A 16,073-nucleotide genomic window follows, 5' to 3' on the forward strand; every position below is an offset into this window, starting at 1 on the left:
ATTGAAACCCTGCATGCAGAGTTCTGTACGATTCTACTACATGTCCAGAGGAAAACTACAAACACTGCATGCAGGGCAGAATTAGACCAATATCCACTAATAACAACACAGTCAAAACAAAACTATATAGCTTATTGGGAAACACAAGCACAAACAGAGAGAGAGAGAGGGTTGGAGAGAGAGAAAGAGACAGAGAGAGAGAGGGTTGGAGAGAGAGAGAGGGAGAGAGAGAGGGGGTTGGAGAGAGAGAGAGGGTTGGAGAGAGAGAAAGAGACAGAGAGAGAGAGGGTTGGAGAGAGAGAAAGAGACAGAGAGAGAGGGTTGGTGAGAGAGAAAGAGAGAGAGAGAGAGAGGGTTGGAGAGAGAGAAAGAGACAGAGAGAGAGGGTTGGAGAGAGAGAGAGAGAGAGAGGGTTGGAGAGAGAGAAAGAGACAGAGAGAGAGAGAGGGTTGGAGAGAGAGGGTTGGAGAGAGAGAAAGAGACAGAGAGAGAGAGAGGGTTGGAGAGAGAGAGAGAGAGAGAGAGAGAGAGAGAGAGAGAGAGAGAGAGAGAGAGAGAGAGAGAGAGAGAGTGGGTTTCCTCAGATGTATAATTGATGATCTCTGGCTGCAACACTCTCTGATAATTAAACATTTAGTTTGTCCTGTTTGTTATGTGGCTGGTTCTAACTGGTCTCTACTTCAGTCTCTATAGTGGCTGGTTCTACCTGGTCTCTACTTCAGTCTCTATAGTGGCTGGTTCTACCTGGTCTCTACTTCAGTCTCTTAGTGGCTGGTTCTACCTGGTCTCTACTTCGGTCTCTATAGTGGCTGGTTCTACCTGGTCTCTACTTCAGTCTCTATAGTGGCTGGTTCTACCTGATCTCTACTTCAGTCTCTTAGTGGCTGGTTCTACCTGGTCTCTACTTCAGTCTCTATAGTGGCTGGTTCTACCTGGTCTCTACTTCAGTCTCTATAGTGGCTGGTTCTACCTGGTCTCTACTTCAGTCTCTATAGTTTGTCCTGTTTGTTATGTGGCTGGTTCTACCTGGTCTCTACTTCAGTCTCTATAGTGGCTGGTTCTACCTGGTCTCTACTTCAGTCTCATATATTATGTGGCTGGTTCTACCTGGTCTCTACTTCAGTCTCTATAGTGGCTGGTTCTACCTGGTCTCTACTTCAGTCTCTTAGTGGCTGGTTCTACCTGGTCTCTACTTCAGTCTCTATAGTGGCTGGTTCTACCTGGTCTCTACTTCAGTCTATATAGTAATATAATAATAATAATAATAATAATAATATAATAATAATAATAATATAATAATATATAATTTAATAATAATAATATATGCCATTTAGCAGACGCTTTTATCCAAAGCGACTTACAGTCATGTGTGCATACATTCTACGTATGGGTGGTCCCGGGGATCGAACCCACTACCCTGGCGTTACAAGCGCCATGCTCTACCAACTGAGCTACAGAGAGTTTGTCCTGTTTGTGATGTGGCTGGTTCTACCTGGTCTCTACTTCAGTCTCTATAGTGGCTGGTTCTACCTGGTCTCTACTTCAGTCTCTATAGTGGCTGGTTCTACCTGGTCTCTACTTCAGTCTCTATAGTGGCTGGTTCTACCTGGTCTCTACTTCAGTCTCTATAGTGGCTGGTTCTACCTGGTCTCTACTTCAGTCTCTATAGTGGCTGGTTCTACCTGGTCTCTACTTCAGTCTCTATAGTGGCTGGTTCTACCTGGTCTCTACTTCAGTCTCTATAGTGGCTGGTTCTACCTGGTCTCTACTTCAGTCTCTATAGTGGCTGGTTCTACCTGGTCTCTACTTCAGTCTCTATAGTGGCTGGTTCTACCTGGTCTCTACTTCAGTCTCTATAGTGGCTGGTTCTACCTGGTCTCTACTTCAGTCTCTATAGTGGCTGGTTCTACCTGGTCTCTACTTCAGTCTCTATATAGTGGCTGGTTCTACCTGGTCTCTACTTCAGTCTCTATAGTGGCTGGTTCTACCTGGTCTCTACTTCAGTCTCTATAGTGGCTGGTCTCTACTTCAGTCTTCTACCTGGTCTCTACTTCAGTCTCTATAGTGGCTGGTTCTACCTGGTCTCTACTTCAGTCTCTATAGTGGCTGGTTCTACCTGGTCTCTACTTCAGTCTCTATAGTTTGTCCTGTTTGTTATGTGGCTGGTTCTACCTGGTCTCTACTTCAGTCTCTATAGTGGCTGGTTCTACCTGGTCTCTACTTCAGTCTCTATAGTGGCTGGTTCTACCTGGTCTCTACTTCAGTCTCTATAGTGGCTGGTTCTACCTGGTCTCTACTTCAGTCTCTATAGCTTGTCCTGTTTGTTATGTGGCTGGTTCTACCTGGTCTCTACTTCAGTCTCTATAGTGGCTGGTTCTACCTGGTCTCTACTTCAGTCTCTATAGTTTGTCCTGTTTGTGATGTGGCTGGTTCTACCTGGTCTCTACTTCAGTCTCTATAGTGGCTGGTTCTACCTGGTCTCTACTTCAGTCTCTATAGTGGCTGGTTCTACCTGGTCTCTACTTCAGTCTCTATAGTGGCTGGTTCTACCTGGTCTCTACTTCAGTCTCTATAGTGGCTGGTTCTAGTCTCTACTTCAGTCTCTATAGTGGCTGGTTCTACCTGGTCTCTACTTCAGTCTCTATAGTGGCTGGTTCTACCTGGTCTCTACTTCAGTCTCTATAGTGGCTGGTTCTACCTGGTCTCTACTTCAGTCTCTATAGTGGCTGGTTCTACCTGGTCTCTACTTCAGTCTCTATAGTGGCTGGTTCTACCTGGTCTCTACTTCAGTCTCTATAGTTTGTCCTGTGGCTGGTTCTACCTGGTCTCTACTTCCGTCTCTATAGTGGCTGGTTTTACCTGGTCTCTACTTCAGTCTCTATAGTTTGTCCTGTTTGATATGTGGCTGGTTCTACCTGGTCTCTACTTCAGTCTCTATAGTGGCTGGTTCTACCTGGTCTCTACTTCAGTCTCTATAGTTTGTCCTGTTTGTTATGTGGCTGGTTCTACCTGGTCTCTACTTCAGTCTCTATAGTGGCTGGTTCTACCTGGTCTCTACTTCAGTCTCTATCATGGCTGGTTCTACCTGGTCTCTACTTCAGTCTCTATAGTTTGTCCTGTGGCTGGTTCTACCTGGTCTCTACTTCAGTCTCTATAGTGGCTGGTTCTACCTGGTCTCTACTTCAGTCTCTATAGTGGCTGGTTCTACCTGGTCTCTACTTCAGTCTCTATAGTTTGTCCTGTTTGTTATGTGGCTGGTTCTACCTGGTCTCTACTTCAGTCTCTATAGTGACTGGTTCTACCTGGTCTCTACTTCAGTCTCTATAGTGGCTGGTTCTACCTGGTCTCTACTTCAGTCTCTATAGTTTGTCCTGTGGCTGGTTCTACCTGGTCTCTACTTCAGTCTCTATAGTGGCTGGTTCTACCTGATCTCTACTTCAGTCTCTATAGTTTGTCCTGTTTGTGATGTGGCTGGTTCTACCTGGTCTCTACTTCAGTCTCTATAGTGACTGGTTCTACCTGGTCTCTACTTCAGTCTCTATAGTTTGTCCTGTTTGTTATGTGGCTGGTTCTACCTGGTCTCTACTTCAGTCTCTATAGTGGCTGGTTCTACCTAGTCTCTACTTCAGTCTCTATAGTGGCTGGTTCTACCTGGTCTCTACTTCAGTCTCTATAGTGGCTGGTTCTACCTGATCTCTACTTCAGTCTCTATAGTGGCTGGTTCTACCTGGTCTCTACTTCAGTCTCTATAGTTTGTACTGTTTGTGATGTGGCTGGTTCTACCTGGTCTCTACTTCAGTCTCTATAGTGGCTGGTTCTACCTGGTCTCTACTTCAGTCTCTATAGTGGCTGGTTCTACCTGGTCTCTACTTCAGTCTCTATAGTGGCTGGTTCTAACTGGTCTCTACTTCAGTCTCATATATTATGTGGCTGGTTCTACCTGGTCTCTACTTCAGTCTCTATAGTGGCTGGTTCTACCTGGTCTCTACTTCAGTCTCTATAGTGGCTGGTTCTACCTGGTCTCTACTTCAGTCTCTATAGTGGCTGGTTCTACCTGGTCTCTACTTCAGTCTCTATAGTGGCTGGTTCTACCTGGTCTCTACTTCAGTCTCTATAGTTTGTACTGTTTGTGATGTGGCTGAATTTCAGTAGGAGTATTTACTTCCTGTCAACTGATTACCCACACACACAAACACACCACACAACCCCCACCCGCCCCTACTCACACACACACACAGAGAGAGAGACACTATCCTGACAGATGGCCGACCCGAAGGGAGGCAGGCAGCTCACAGCACTAAGCCGATCTGTCGTCACGACAACCACAGCTATTTCAGATTCACCTTAAAGACCCATCACCTCTCAGACAGAACGGATCGATCAAAACACAGAACATGGACAGAAACAGACAGAAGTTGAAAACATGAAAATAAATAGAGGAGAGAATGTCTCTCACTTTCTATCGCTCTCTCTCTTCCCTCCCCCTCTCTCTTCCCCTCTCTCCCTCCCCCTCTCTCTTCCCTCCCCCTTTCTCTTCCCCTCTCTCTATCTCTCTCTCTTCCCTCCCCCTTTCTCTTCCCCTCTCTCCCTCCCCCTCTCTCTTCCCCTCCCCTTTCTCTTCCCCTCTCTCCCTCCCCCTCTCTCTTCCCTCCCCCTTTCTCTTCCCCTCTCTCTCTCTCTCTTCCCCTATCTCCCTCCCCCTCTCTCTTCCCTCCCCCTCTCTCTTCCCCTCCCCCTTTCTCTTCCCCTCTCTCTCTCTCTTCCCTCCCCCTTTCTCTTCCCCTCTCTCTATCTCTCTCTCTCTTTCATCCCCCTTTCTCTTCCCCTCTCTCTCTCTTCCCTCCCCTTTCTCTTCCCCTCTCTCTATCTCTCTCTCTCTCTTCCCTCCCCCTTTCTCTTCCCCTCTCTCTCTCTCTCTTCCCCTATCCCTTTCTCGTCCCCTCTCTCTATCTCTCTCTCTCTCTCTCTTCCCTCCCCCTTTCTCTTCCCATCTCTCTATCTCTCTCTCTCTTCCCTCCCCCCTTTCTCTTCCCCTCGCCCTTTCTCTTCCCCCTTCCCCTCCCCCTCTCTCGTCCCCTTCCCCTTTCGCTCCCCCTCTCTCTTTTATCTATTTCTCTCTCCCTCCCATTTCTTTCTCTCTCTCTCCATCTCTCTCTGGTGTTTCTACAGCATGTGTGCATTGGAGGGTGGGAGGCTGGTTGCCCCCGGAGACGGGAGCTGAGCTGCATGTACAGGATGGAAACTCATCAGGAACCAATAACCAACTCATATCGTGACTCAAGCTTATGCACGTTATGCACTCCAGAATGTTATGAAGATCAGATGAATTTCAATGAATTGCAAAGTCCCTCTTTACCATGAATCCCCCCCAAAAAATCCACTCCATTTCGGCACTGCCACAAAAGGACCAGCTGACATCATGTCAATGATTCTCTCGTTAACACAGGTGTGAGTGTTGAAGAGGACAAGGCTGGAGATCACTCTGTCATGCTGATTGAGTTCGAATAACAGACTGGAAGCTTCAAAAGGAGGGTGGTGCTTGGAATAATTTTTCTTCCTCTGTCAACCATGGTTACCTGCAAGGAAACACGTGCCGTCATCATTGCTTCGCACAAAAAGAGCTTCACAGGCAAGGATATTGCTCCCAGTAAGATTGCACCTAAATCAACCATTTATCGAATCATCAAGAACTTCAAGGAGAGTGGTTCAATTGTTGTGAAGAAGGCTTCAGGGCCCCAAGAACGTCTAGCAAGCTGATTCAAGTTGATTCAGCTGCGGGATCGGGGCACCACCAGTACAGAGCTTGATCAGGAATGGTAGCAGGCAGGTGTGAGGGCATCTGCATGCACAGTGAGGTGAAGACTTTTGGAGGATGGCCTGGTGTCAAGAAGGGCAGCAAAGAAGCCACTTCTCTCCAGGAAAAACATCAGGGACAGACTGATATTCTGCAAAAGGTACAGGGGTAAAGTAATTTTCTCTGATAAATTCCCTTTCCGATTGTTTGGGGCATCCGGAAAAAAGCTTGTCTGGAGAAGACAAGGTGAGCGCTACCAATATCAGTCCCGTGTCATGCCAACAGTGTCATCACAATGTTGCCTAAGACCACAGCTGTGAATAAAGAATGGTACCAACACATCCTCCAAGAGCAACTTCTCCCAACCATCAGGAACAGTTCGGTGATGAACAATGCCTTTTCCAGGATGATGGAGCACCTTGCCATAAGGAGAAAGTGATAACTAAGTGGCTCTGGGAACAAAACATCGATATTTTGGGTCCATGGCCAGGAAACTCCCCAGACCTTAATCCTATTGAGAACTTATGGTCAATCCTCAAGAGGCAAACAAAAACTAATTCTGACAAACTCCAAGCATTGATTATGCAGGATTTGTTTATATATGTTTTATTTAACCAGGCAAGTCAGTTAAGAACAAATTCTTATTTTCAATGACGGCCTGGGAACAGTGGGTTAACTGGTCTAGGAACAGTGGGTTAACGGGTCTAGGAACAGTGGGTTAACTGGTCTAGGAACAGTGGGTTGGTCTAGGAACAGTGGGTTAACTGGTCTAGGAACAGTGGGTTAACTGCCTGTTCAGGGGCAGAACGACCGATTTTGTACCTTGTCAGCTCGGGGAATTGAACTTGCAACCTTTCGGTTACTAGTCCACTGCTCTAACCACTAGGCTACCCTGCCGCCCCATAATGGGCTGCCATCAGTCAGGATGTGGCCCAGAAGTTAATTGAATGGGCTGCCATCAGTCAGGATGTGGCCCAGAAGTTAATTGAATGGGCTGCCATCAGTCAGGATGTGGCCCAGAAGTTAATTGAATGGGCTGCCATCAGTCAGGATGTGGCCCAGAAGTTAATTGAATGGGCTGCCATCAGTCAGGATGTGGCCCAGAAGTTAATTGAATGGGCTGCCATCAGTCAGGATGTGGCCCAGAAGTTAATTGAATGGGCTGCCATCAGTCAGGATGTGGCCCAGAAGTTAATTGAATGGGCTGCCATCAGTCAGGATGTGGCCCAGAAGTTAATTGAATGGGCTGCCATCAGTCAGGATGTGGCACAGAAGTTAATTGTCAGCATGCCAGGGCAGATTGCAGAGGTCTTGAAAAAGAAGAGTCAACACTGCAAATATTGACTCTTTGCATCAACTTCATGTAATTGTCAATAAAAGCCTTTGACACTTATGAAATGCTTGTAATTATACTTCAGTATCCATAGTAACATCTGACAACAATATCTGAAGACACTGAAGCAGCAAACTTTGTAAAAATGTATATTTGTGTCATCCTCAAAACTTTTAGTCACGACTGTACAAACAATAGTAAGCAAGTATAAACACCATGGGACCACGCAGCCATCATACTGTTCAGGAAGGAGAAGCATTCTGTCTCCTAGAGATGAACGTACTTTGGTGCGAAAAGTGTAAATCAATCCCAGAACAACAACAAAGGACCTTGTGAAGATGCTGGAGGAAACAGGTACAAAAGTATCTATATCCACAGTAAAACGAGTCCTATATCAACATAAACTGAAAGGCTGCTTAGCAAGGAAGAAGCCACTGCTCCAAAACCGCCATAAAAAAGCCTGACTACTGTTTGCAACTGAACATTGGGACAAAGATCATACTTTTTGGAGAAAAGTCTTCTGGTCTGATGAAACAAAAATAGAACTGTTTGGCCATAATGACCATCGTTATGTTTGGAGGAAAAAGGGGGAGGCTTGCAAGTTGAAGAACACCATCCCAACCGTGAAGTACAGGGGTGGCAGCATCATGTTGTGGGGGTGCTTTGCTGCAGGAGGAACTGGTGCACTTCACAAAATAGATGGCATCATGAGGGAAGAAAATTATGTGGATATATTGAAGAAAGATCTCAAGACATCAGACAGGAAGTTAAAGCTTGGTCGCAAATGGGTCTTCCAAATGGACAATGACCCCCAAGCATATTTCCAAAGTTGTGGCAAAATAGCTTAAGGACAACAAAGTCCTGACCTCAATCCTATAGAACATTTGTGGGCAGAACTGAAAAAGCGTGTGCGAGCAAGGAGGCCTACAAACCTGACTCAGTTACACCAGCTCTGTCAGGAGGCCTACAAACCTGACTCAGTTACACCAGCTCTGTCAGGGGAATGGGCCAAAATACACCCAACTTATTGTGGGAAGCTTGTGGAAGGCTACCCGAAACGTTTGACCCAAGTTAAACAATTTAAAAGGCAATGCTACCAAATACTAATTGAGTGTATGTAAACTTCTGACCCACTGGGAATGTGATGAAAGAAATAAAAGCTGAAATAAATAATTCTCTCTACTATTATTCTGACATTTCACATTCTTAACATAAAGTGTTGATCCTAACTGACCTAAGACAGGGAATGTGTACTGGGATTACATGTCACCTGCTGTTCCTACATCTGTCAATCAACGGGGTCTGTCGTGACATCACTATAGGTAAGAGTGTACACCCCATAATACTGTAACCCTAACACCTGTAGCCTAGCAACCAGACAGACAGGCAGACAGAGTGGCAAGCGGGCAGACAGCACTATCGCTGTTGTCATGGTGACTGATGCATCAGCTGAACCCTAGGGGGTTAATGAAGTAGACACATATTTACTTCCTTCCTTCCTTCCGTGTCCTTACTTCCTTACTTTCTATAGGCTATTTACATCAAACAGCTGTTCTCTAATTGTAAAGGTATGAGTCATAGTGTTAATAGGGGCTCAGACTGTCGCTATAACGGTGTGAATAAAGATGATGAGACAGATGAATTCATCTAACTTCCATTTTGCCAGTGACTGTCTGATCAGAGCGATCACGGTTGGTTCAGCATCCCGGCCTGCTTCCGGGAGCACCTATATCGTGAGTCCCTCTCCTCCTGTAAAATGGCGGCGATGCCTTGCTTCCAAAACCATCCAACACCCCCTCAAAACACACACACACACACACACACACACACACACACACACACACACTGCGGTCCTCATTACAACGACACACCTGCGCAGGCAGCATCATCATCTAACTTACTAGGCAGTGTGGCATACAGCCTGCCTGACATCATAAAACAGACATGTAGCCTCTGTTACAGACAGCCATTCTGCGCTAAAACAGGGACTGTATAAACAGACTAGTCATTCTGCGCTAAAACAGGGACTGTATAAACAGACTAGTCATTCTGCGCTAAAACAGGGACTAGTCATTCTGCGCTAAAACGGGGACTAGTCATTCTGCGCTAAAACAGGGACTAGTCATTCTGCGCTAAAACAGGGACTGTATAAACAGACTAGTCATTCTGCGCTAAAACGGGGACTAGTCATTCTGCGCTAAAACGGGGACTAGTCATTCTGCGCTAAAACAGGGACTAGTCATTCTGCGCTAAAACAGGGACTAGTCATTCTGCGCTAAAACAGGGACTAGTCATTCTGCGCTAAAACAGGGACTAGTCATTCTGCGCTAAAACAGGGACTGTATAAACAGACTAGTCATTCTGCGCTAAAACGGGGACTAGTCATTCTGCGCTAAAACAGGGACTAGTCATTCTGCACTAAAACGGGGACTAGTCATTCTGCGCTAAAACAGGGACTAGTCATTCTGCGCTAAAACAGGGACTAGTCATTCTGCGCTAAAACAGGGACTAGTCATTCTGCGCTAAAACAGGGACTAGTCATTCTGCGCTAAAACAGAGACTGTATAAACAGACTAGTCATTCTGCGCTAAAACAGGGACTGTATAAACAGACTAGTCATTCTGCGCTAAAACAGGGACTAGTCATTCTGCGCTAAAACAGGGACTAGTCATTCTGCACTAAAACGGGGACTAGTCATTCTGCGCTAAAACAGGGACTAGTCATTCTGCGCTAAAACAGGGACTAGTCATTCTGCGCTAAAACAGGGACTAGTCATTCTGCGCTAAAACAGGGACTAGTCATTCTGCGCTAAAACAGGGACTAGTCATTCTGCGCTAAAACAGGGACTAGTCATTCTGCGCTAAAACAGGGACTAGTCATTCTGCGCTAAAACAGGGACTAGTCATCTCTGGACTAGCTAAAAAAACGGGACTAGTCATTCTGCGCTAAAACAGGGACTAGTCATTCTGCACTAAAACGGGGACTAGTCATTCTGCGCTAAAACAGGGACTAGTCATTCTGCGCTAAAACAGGGACTAGTCATTCTGCGCTAAAACAGGGACTAGTCATTCTGCGCTAAAACAGGGACTAGTCATTCTGCGCTAAAACAGAGACTGTATAAACAGACTAGTCATTCTGCGCTAAAACAGGGACTAGTCATTCTGCGCTAAAACAGGGACTAGTCATTCTGCGCTAAAACAGGGACTAGTCATTCTGCGCTAAAACAGGGACTAGTCATTCTGCGCTAAAACAGGGACTAGTCATTCTGCGCTAAAACAGGGCTGTATAAACAGACCAGGCGTCGCCACAGCAGCGCTACCGTGGAGCGATATTACCGTCTTATGAAAAAGGTCAACCGGTTTTAATAAAGAGAGACGGGGAACGGGGGTGTCACTGACCAGTCTCGTGCGTCCCGGGGTTATCTGACATCTCCAGGACCAGCAGCTCGCGGCCCTCGAAGCTCTCCCCCACCGTGTAGATGCGCGTGATTGATGGACACTGCAGCCATACCGAAACGAGAGCCTTCCGTAGTTCCTCATACCGGTGATACTCGAACGAGATCTCCCCTTCCTCAGCCCCGGTAACGGGCCCGGTAGTGGACAGGACCGCCAGGGTCCACAGCAACACCAACGACACGAATCGGTTCATTGTTTCTCTCCGTTTCGCTCTGTCTGTCTGTTGTTCTATCTGCAGTCAGTTTGAGCCTTATCTCTCTAGTGCAGCCTCGCTCTGAGCTATAAATATACCCTCTCTCTCTCTCTCTCTCTCTCTCTCTCTCTCTCTCTCTCTCTCTCTCTCTCTCTCTCTCTCTCTCCTCTGGGATGTGTAACTGTACCTGAGCTCTCCCTTTCTCCCTCCCTCCATACCTCCCTCTCTATAACACGATGAATGGGTGGGGAGGGCCTTTGTGTGTGTCCACACTGCAGTTTAGAGATGCAGTGAAGTGTGCCTCAGGGTTGGGGTTCATTCCAGTCAAATACTCTGTTTCCTCTAAATTACATTTCAATGATTTCAAATTGGAGGTCAGTCTTTGAATTCAGAGATAATAACCTTGCTCTCAATTCCAATAGTTCCACCAATTGTACACATTCCCATTGTGATGTAATTCCCTTGTGTTTCTCTGCGGATGGTGTCATCTTTCAGATTTCACACTGTTGTGGAGAGATGTACTGTTTGGATTCTTTACATACAATAAGAAATAAGCGGAATCATTTTTATGTCATTCATTTCATTATTCTTTTGGCCAAATTTCATATACACAAAATGTAAATTTACAAACAGAACATCACATTTTCATACCCTAAAAAAATAAATTGAACTTGTATTTTAAGACGGTTAAATACCCTACTAACAGAAAAGCTGTTAGAATTGTAAGTATATGCATGTCCCTTAAGATCCTTGTATAGTTGTAATGTGATATTGTTATCTTTACTTTGTTTCCTGTTCATCCTTGTTTCCTGTTTCTTTACTTTGTTTCCTGTTCATCTTTACTTTGTTTCCTGTTTATCTTTACTTTGTTTCCTGTTCATCTTTACTTTGTTTCCTGTTTATCTTTACTGTGTTTCCTGTTTATCTTTACTGTGTTTCCTGTTTATCTTTACTGTGTTTCCTGTTTATCTTTACTGTGTTTCCTGTTTATCTTTACTGTGTTTCCTGTTTATCTTTACTTTGTTTCCTGTTTATCTTTACTGTGTTTCCTGTTTATCTTTACTGTGTTTCCTGTTCATCTTTACTGTGTTTCCTGTTTATCTTTACTTTGTTTCCTGTTTATCTTTACTTTGTTTCCTGTTCATCTTTACTTTGTTTCCTGTTTCTTTACTTTGTTTCCTGTTTCTTTACTTTGTTTCCTGTTTCTTTACTTTGTTTCCTGTTTATCTTTACTTTGTTTCCTGTTTCTTTACTTTGTTTCCTGTTCATCTTTACTTTGTTTCCTGTTTATCTTTACTTTGTTTCCTGTTTCTTTACTTTGTTTCCTGTTCATCTTTACTTTGTTTCCTGTTCATCTTTACTTTGTTTCCTGTTCATCTTTACTTTGTTTCCTGTTCATCTTTACTTTTTTTCCTGTTCATCTTTACTTTGTTTCCTGTTCATCTTTACTTTGTTTCCTGTTCATCTTTACTTTGTTTCCTGTTTCTTTACTTTCAAATCAAATCAAATCAAATTTATTTATATAGCCCTTCGTACATCAGCTGATATCTCAAAGTGCTGTACAGAAACCTAGCCTAAAACCCCAAACAGCAAACAATGCAGGTGTAAAAGCACGGTGGCTAGGAAAAACTCCCTAGAAAGGCCAAAACCTAGGAAGAAACCTAGAGAGGAACCGGGCTATGTGGGGTGGCCAGTCCTCTTCTGGCTGTGCCGGGTAGAGATTATAACAGAAAATGACCAAGATGTTCAAATGTTCATAAATGACCAGCATGGTCAAATAATAATAAGGCAGAACAGTTGAAACTGGAGCAGCAGCACAGTCAGGTGGACTGGGGACAGCAAGGAGCCATCATGTCAGGTAGTCCTGGGGCACGGTCCTAGGGCTCAGGTCCTCCGAGAGAGAGAAAGAAAGAGAGAATTAGAGAGAGCATATGTGGGGTGGCCAGTCCTCTTCTGGCTGTGCCGGGTGGAGATTATAACAGAACGTGGCCAAGATGTTCAAATGTTCATAAATGACCAGCATGGTTGAATAATAGTAAGGCAGAACAGTTGAAACTGGAGCAGGAGCATGGCCAGGTGGACTGGGGACAGCAAGGAGTCCTCATGTCAGGTAGTCCTGGGACATGGTCCTAGGGCCCAGGCCAGTTGAAACTGGAGCAGCAGCATGGCCAGGTGGACTGGGGACAGCAAGGAGTCATCATGTCAGGTAGTCCTGGGGCATGGTTCTAGGGCTCAGGTCCTCCGAGAGAGAGAAAGAAGGAGAGAAGGAGAGAATTAGAGAACGCACACTTAGATTTACACAGGACACCGAATAGGACAGGAGAAGTACTCCAGATAAACAAACTGACCCTAGCCCCCCGACACATAAACTACTGCAGCATAAATACTGGAGGCTGAGACAGGAGGGGTCAGGAGACACTGTGGCCCCATCCGAGGACACCCCCGGACAGGGCCAAACAGGAAGGATATAACCCCACCCACTTTGCCAAAGCACAGCCCCCACACCACTAGAGGGAAATCTTCAACCACCAACTTACTTCAACCACCAACTTTGTTTCCTGTTCATCTTTACTTTGTTTCCTGTTCATCTTTACTTTGTTTCCTGTTTCTTTACTTTGTTTCCTGTTTATCTTTTACTTTTTTGATTTGTATAACACTTATATGTATATGTATATATATGAGTTCGTCGATTATAGACCTATAGACTGAATGGGTATATAGTATCTATATATGAGTTGGTCTGTTATAGACCTATAGACTGAATGGGTATATAGTATCTATATATGAGTTGGTCTGTTATAGACCTATAGACTGAATGGGTATATAGTATCTATATATGAGTTGGTCTGTTATAGACCTATAGACTGAATGGGTATATAGTATCTTATATGAGTTTGTCTGTTATAGACCTATAGACTGAATGGGTATATAGTATCTATATATGAGTTGGTCTGTTATAGACTGAATGGGTATATAGTGTCTATATATGAGTTTGTCTGTTATAGACCTATAGACTGAATGGGTATATAGTATCTATATATGAGTTGGTCTGTTATAGACTGAATGGGTATATAGTATCTATATATGAGTTGGTATATTATAGACCTATAGACTGAATGGGTATATAGTATCTATATATGAGTTTCTGTAGACTGAATGGGTATATAGTGTCTTATAGAGTTGGTCTGTTATAGACTGAATGGGTATATAGTATCTATATATGAGTTGGTCTGTTATAGACTGAATGGGTATATAGTATCTATATATGAGTTGGTATATTATAGACCTATAGACTGAATGGGTATATAGTATCTATATATGAGTTGGTCTGTTATAGACTGAATGGGTATATAGTATCTATATATGAGTTGGTCTGTTATAGACTGAATGGGTATATAGTGTCTATATATGAGTTGGTCTGTTATAGACTGAATGGGTATATAGTATCTATATATGAGTTGGTCTGTTATAGACTGAATGGGTATATAGTATCTATATATGAGTTGGTCTGTTATAGACCTATAGACTGAATGGGTATATAGTATCTATATATGAGTTGGTCTATTATAGACTGAATGGGTATATAGTGTCGATATATGAGTTTGTCTATTATAGACCTATAGACTGAATGGGTATATAGTATCTATATATGAGTTGGTCTGTTATAGACCTATAGACTGAATGAGTATATAGTATCTATATATGAGTTGGTCTATTATAGACTGAATGGGTATATAGTGTCTATATATGAGTTGGTCTATTATAGACTGAATGGGTATATAGCGTCTATATATGAGTTGGTCTGTTATAGACCTATAGACTGAATGGGTATATAGTATCTATATATGAGTTGGTCTGTTATAGACCTATAGACTGAATGAGTATATAGTATCTATATATGAGTTGGTCTATTATAGACTGAATGGGTATATAGTGTCTATATATGAGTTGGTCTATTATAGACTGAATGGGTATATAGCGTCTATATATGAGTTGGTCTGTTATAGACCTATAGACTGAATGGGTATATAGTATCTATATATGAGTTGGTCTGTTATAGACCTATAGACTGAATGAGTATATAGTATCTATATATGAGTTGGTCTATTATAGACTGAATGGGTATATAGTATCTATATGTGAGTTGGTATATAGTGTCTATATATGAGTTGGTCTGTTATAGACTGAATGGGTATATAGTATCTATATATGAGTTGGTCTGTTATAGACCTATAGACGGAATGGGTATATAGTATCTATATATGAGTTGGTCTGTTATAGACTGAATGGGTATATAGTATCTATATATGAGTTGGTCTGTTATAGACTGAATGGGTATATAGTATCTATATATGAGTTGGTCTATTATAGACTGAATGGGTATATAGTGTCTATATATGAGTTGGTCTGTTATAGACTGAATGGGTATATAGTATCTATATATGAGTTGGTCTGTTATAGACCTATAGACTGAATGGGTATATAGTATCTATATATGAGTTGGTCTGTTATAGACCTATAGACTGAATGGGTATATAGTATCTATATATGAGTTGGTATATTATAGACCTATAGACTGAATGGGTATATAGTATCTATATATGAGTTGGTCTGTTATAGACCTATAGACTGAATGGGTATATAGTATCTATATATGAGTTGGTCTGTTATAGACCTATAGACTGAATGGGTATATAGTATCTATATATGAGTTGGTCTGTTATAGACCTATAGACTGAATGGGTATATAGTATCTATATATGAGTTGGTCTGTTATAGACCTATAGACTGAATGGGTATATAGTATCTATATATGAGTTGGTCTGTTATAGACCTATAGACTGAATGAGTATATAGTATCTATATATGAGTTGGTCTGTTATAGACTGAATGGGTATATAGTATCTATATATGAGTTGGTCTGTTATAGACTGAATGGGTATATAGTATCTATATATGAGTTGGTCTGTTATAGACCTATAGACTGAATGGGTATATAGTATCTATATATGAGTTGGTCTGTTATAGACTGAATGGGTATATAGTATCTATATATGAGTTGGTCTGTTATAGACCTATAGACTGAATGGGTATATAGTGTCTATATATGAGTTGGTCTGTTATAGACTGAATGGGTATATAGTGTCTATATATGAGTTGGTCTGTTATAGACTGAATGGGTATATAGTATCTATATATGAGTTGGTCTGTTATAGACCTATAGACTGAATGGGTATATAGTATCTATATATGAGTTGGTCTGTTATAGACCTATAGACTGAATGGATATATAGTGTC

At 43.0% G+C, this 16,073-nt stretch overlaps 1 protein-coding gene across 1 annotated transcript in view; it reads right to left on the bottom strand.

Moving 5' to 3' along the window:
* Nucleotides 1–10,893, bottom strand: part of cpe (carboxypeptidase E) — a 48,600-nt gene extending 37,707 nt beyond the window's left edge. The window contains exon 1 of the mRNA XM_046336165.1: nucleotides 10,526–10,893. Within this exon, the coding sequence (XP_046192121.1) occupies nucleotides 10,526–10,775 (250 nt within the window). The 5' untranslated portion in view covers nucleotides 10,776–10,893. The remainder of the gene's footprint in view (nucleotides 1–10,525) is intronic.
* Nucleotides 10,894–16,073: the final 5,180 nt, after the last annotated feature.

The sequence above is a fragment of the Oncorhynchus gorbuscha genome, unplaced genomic scaffold (genome assembly GCF_021184085.1).
Source record: "Oncorhynchus gorbuscha isolate QuinsamMale2020 ecotype Even-year unplaced genomic scaffold, OgorEven_v1.0 Un_scaffold_960, whole genome shotgun sequence".
Lineage (NCBI taxonomy): Eukaryota > Metazoa > Chordata > Actinopteri > Salmoniformes > Salmonidae > Oncorhynchus > Oncorhynchus gorbuscha.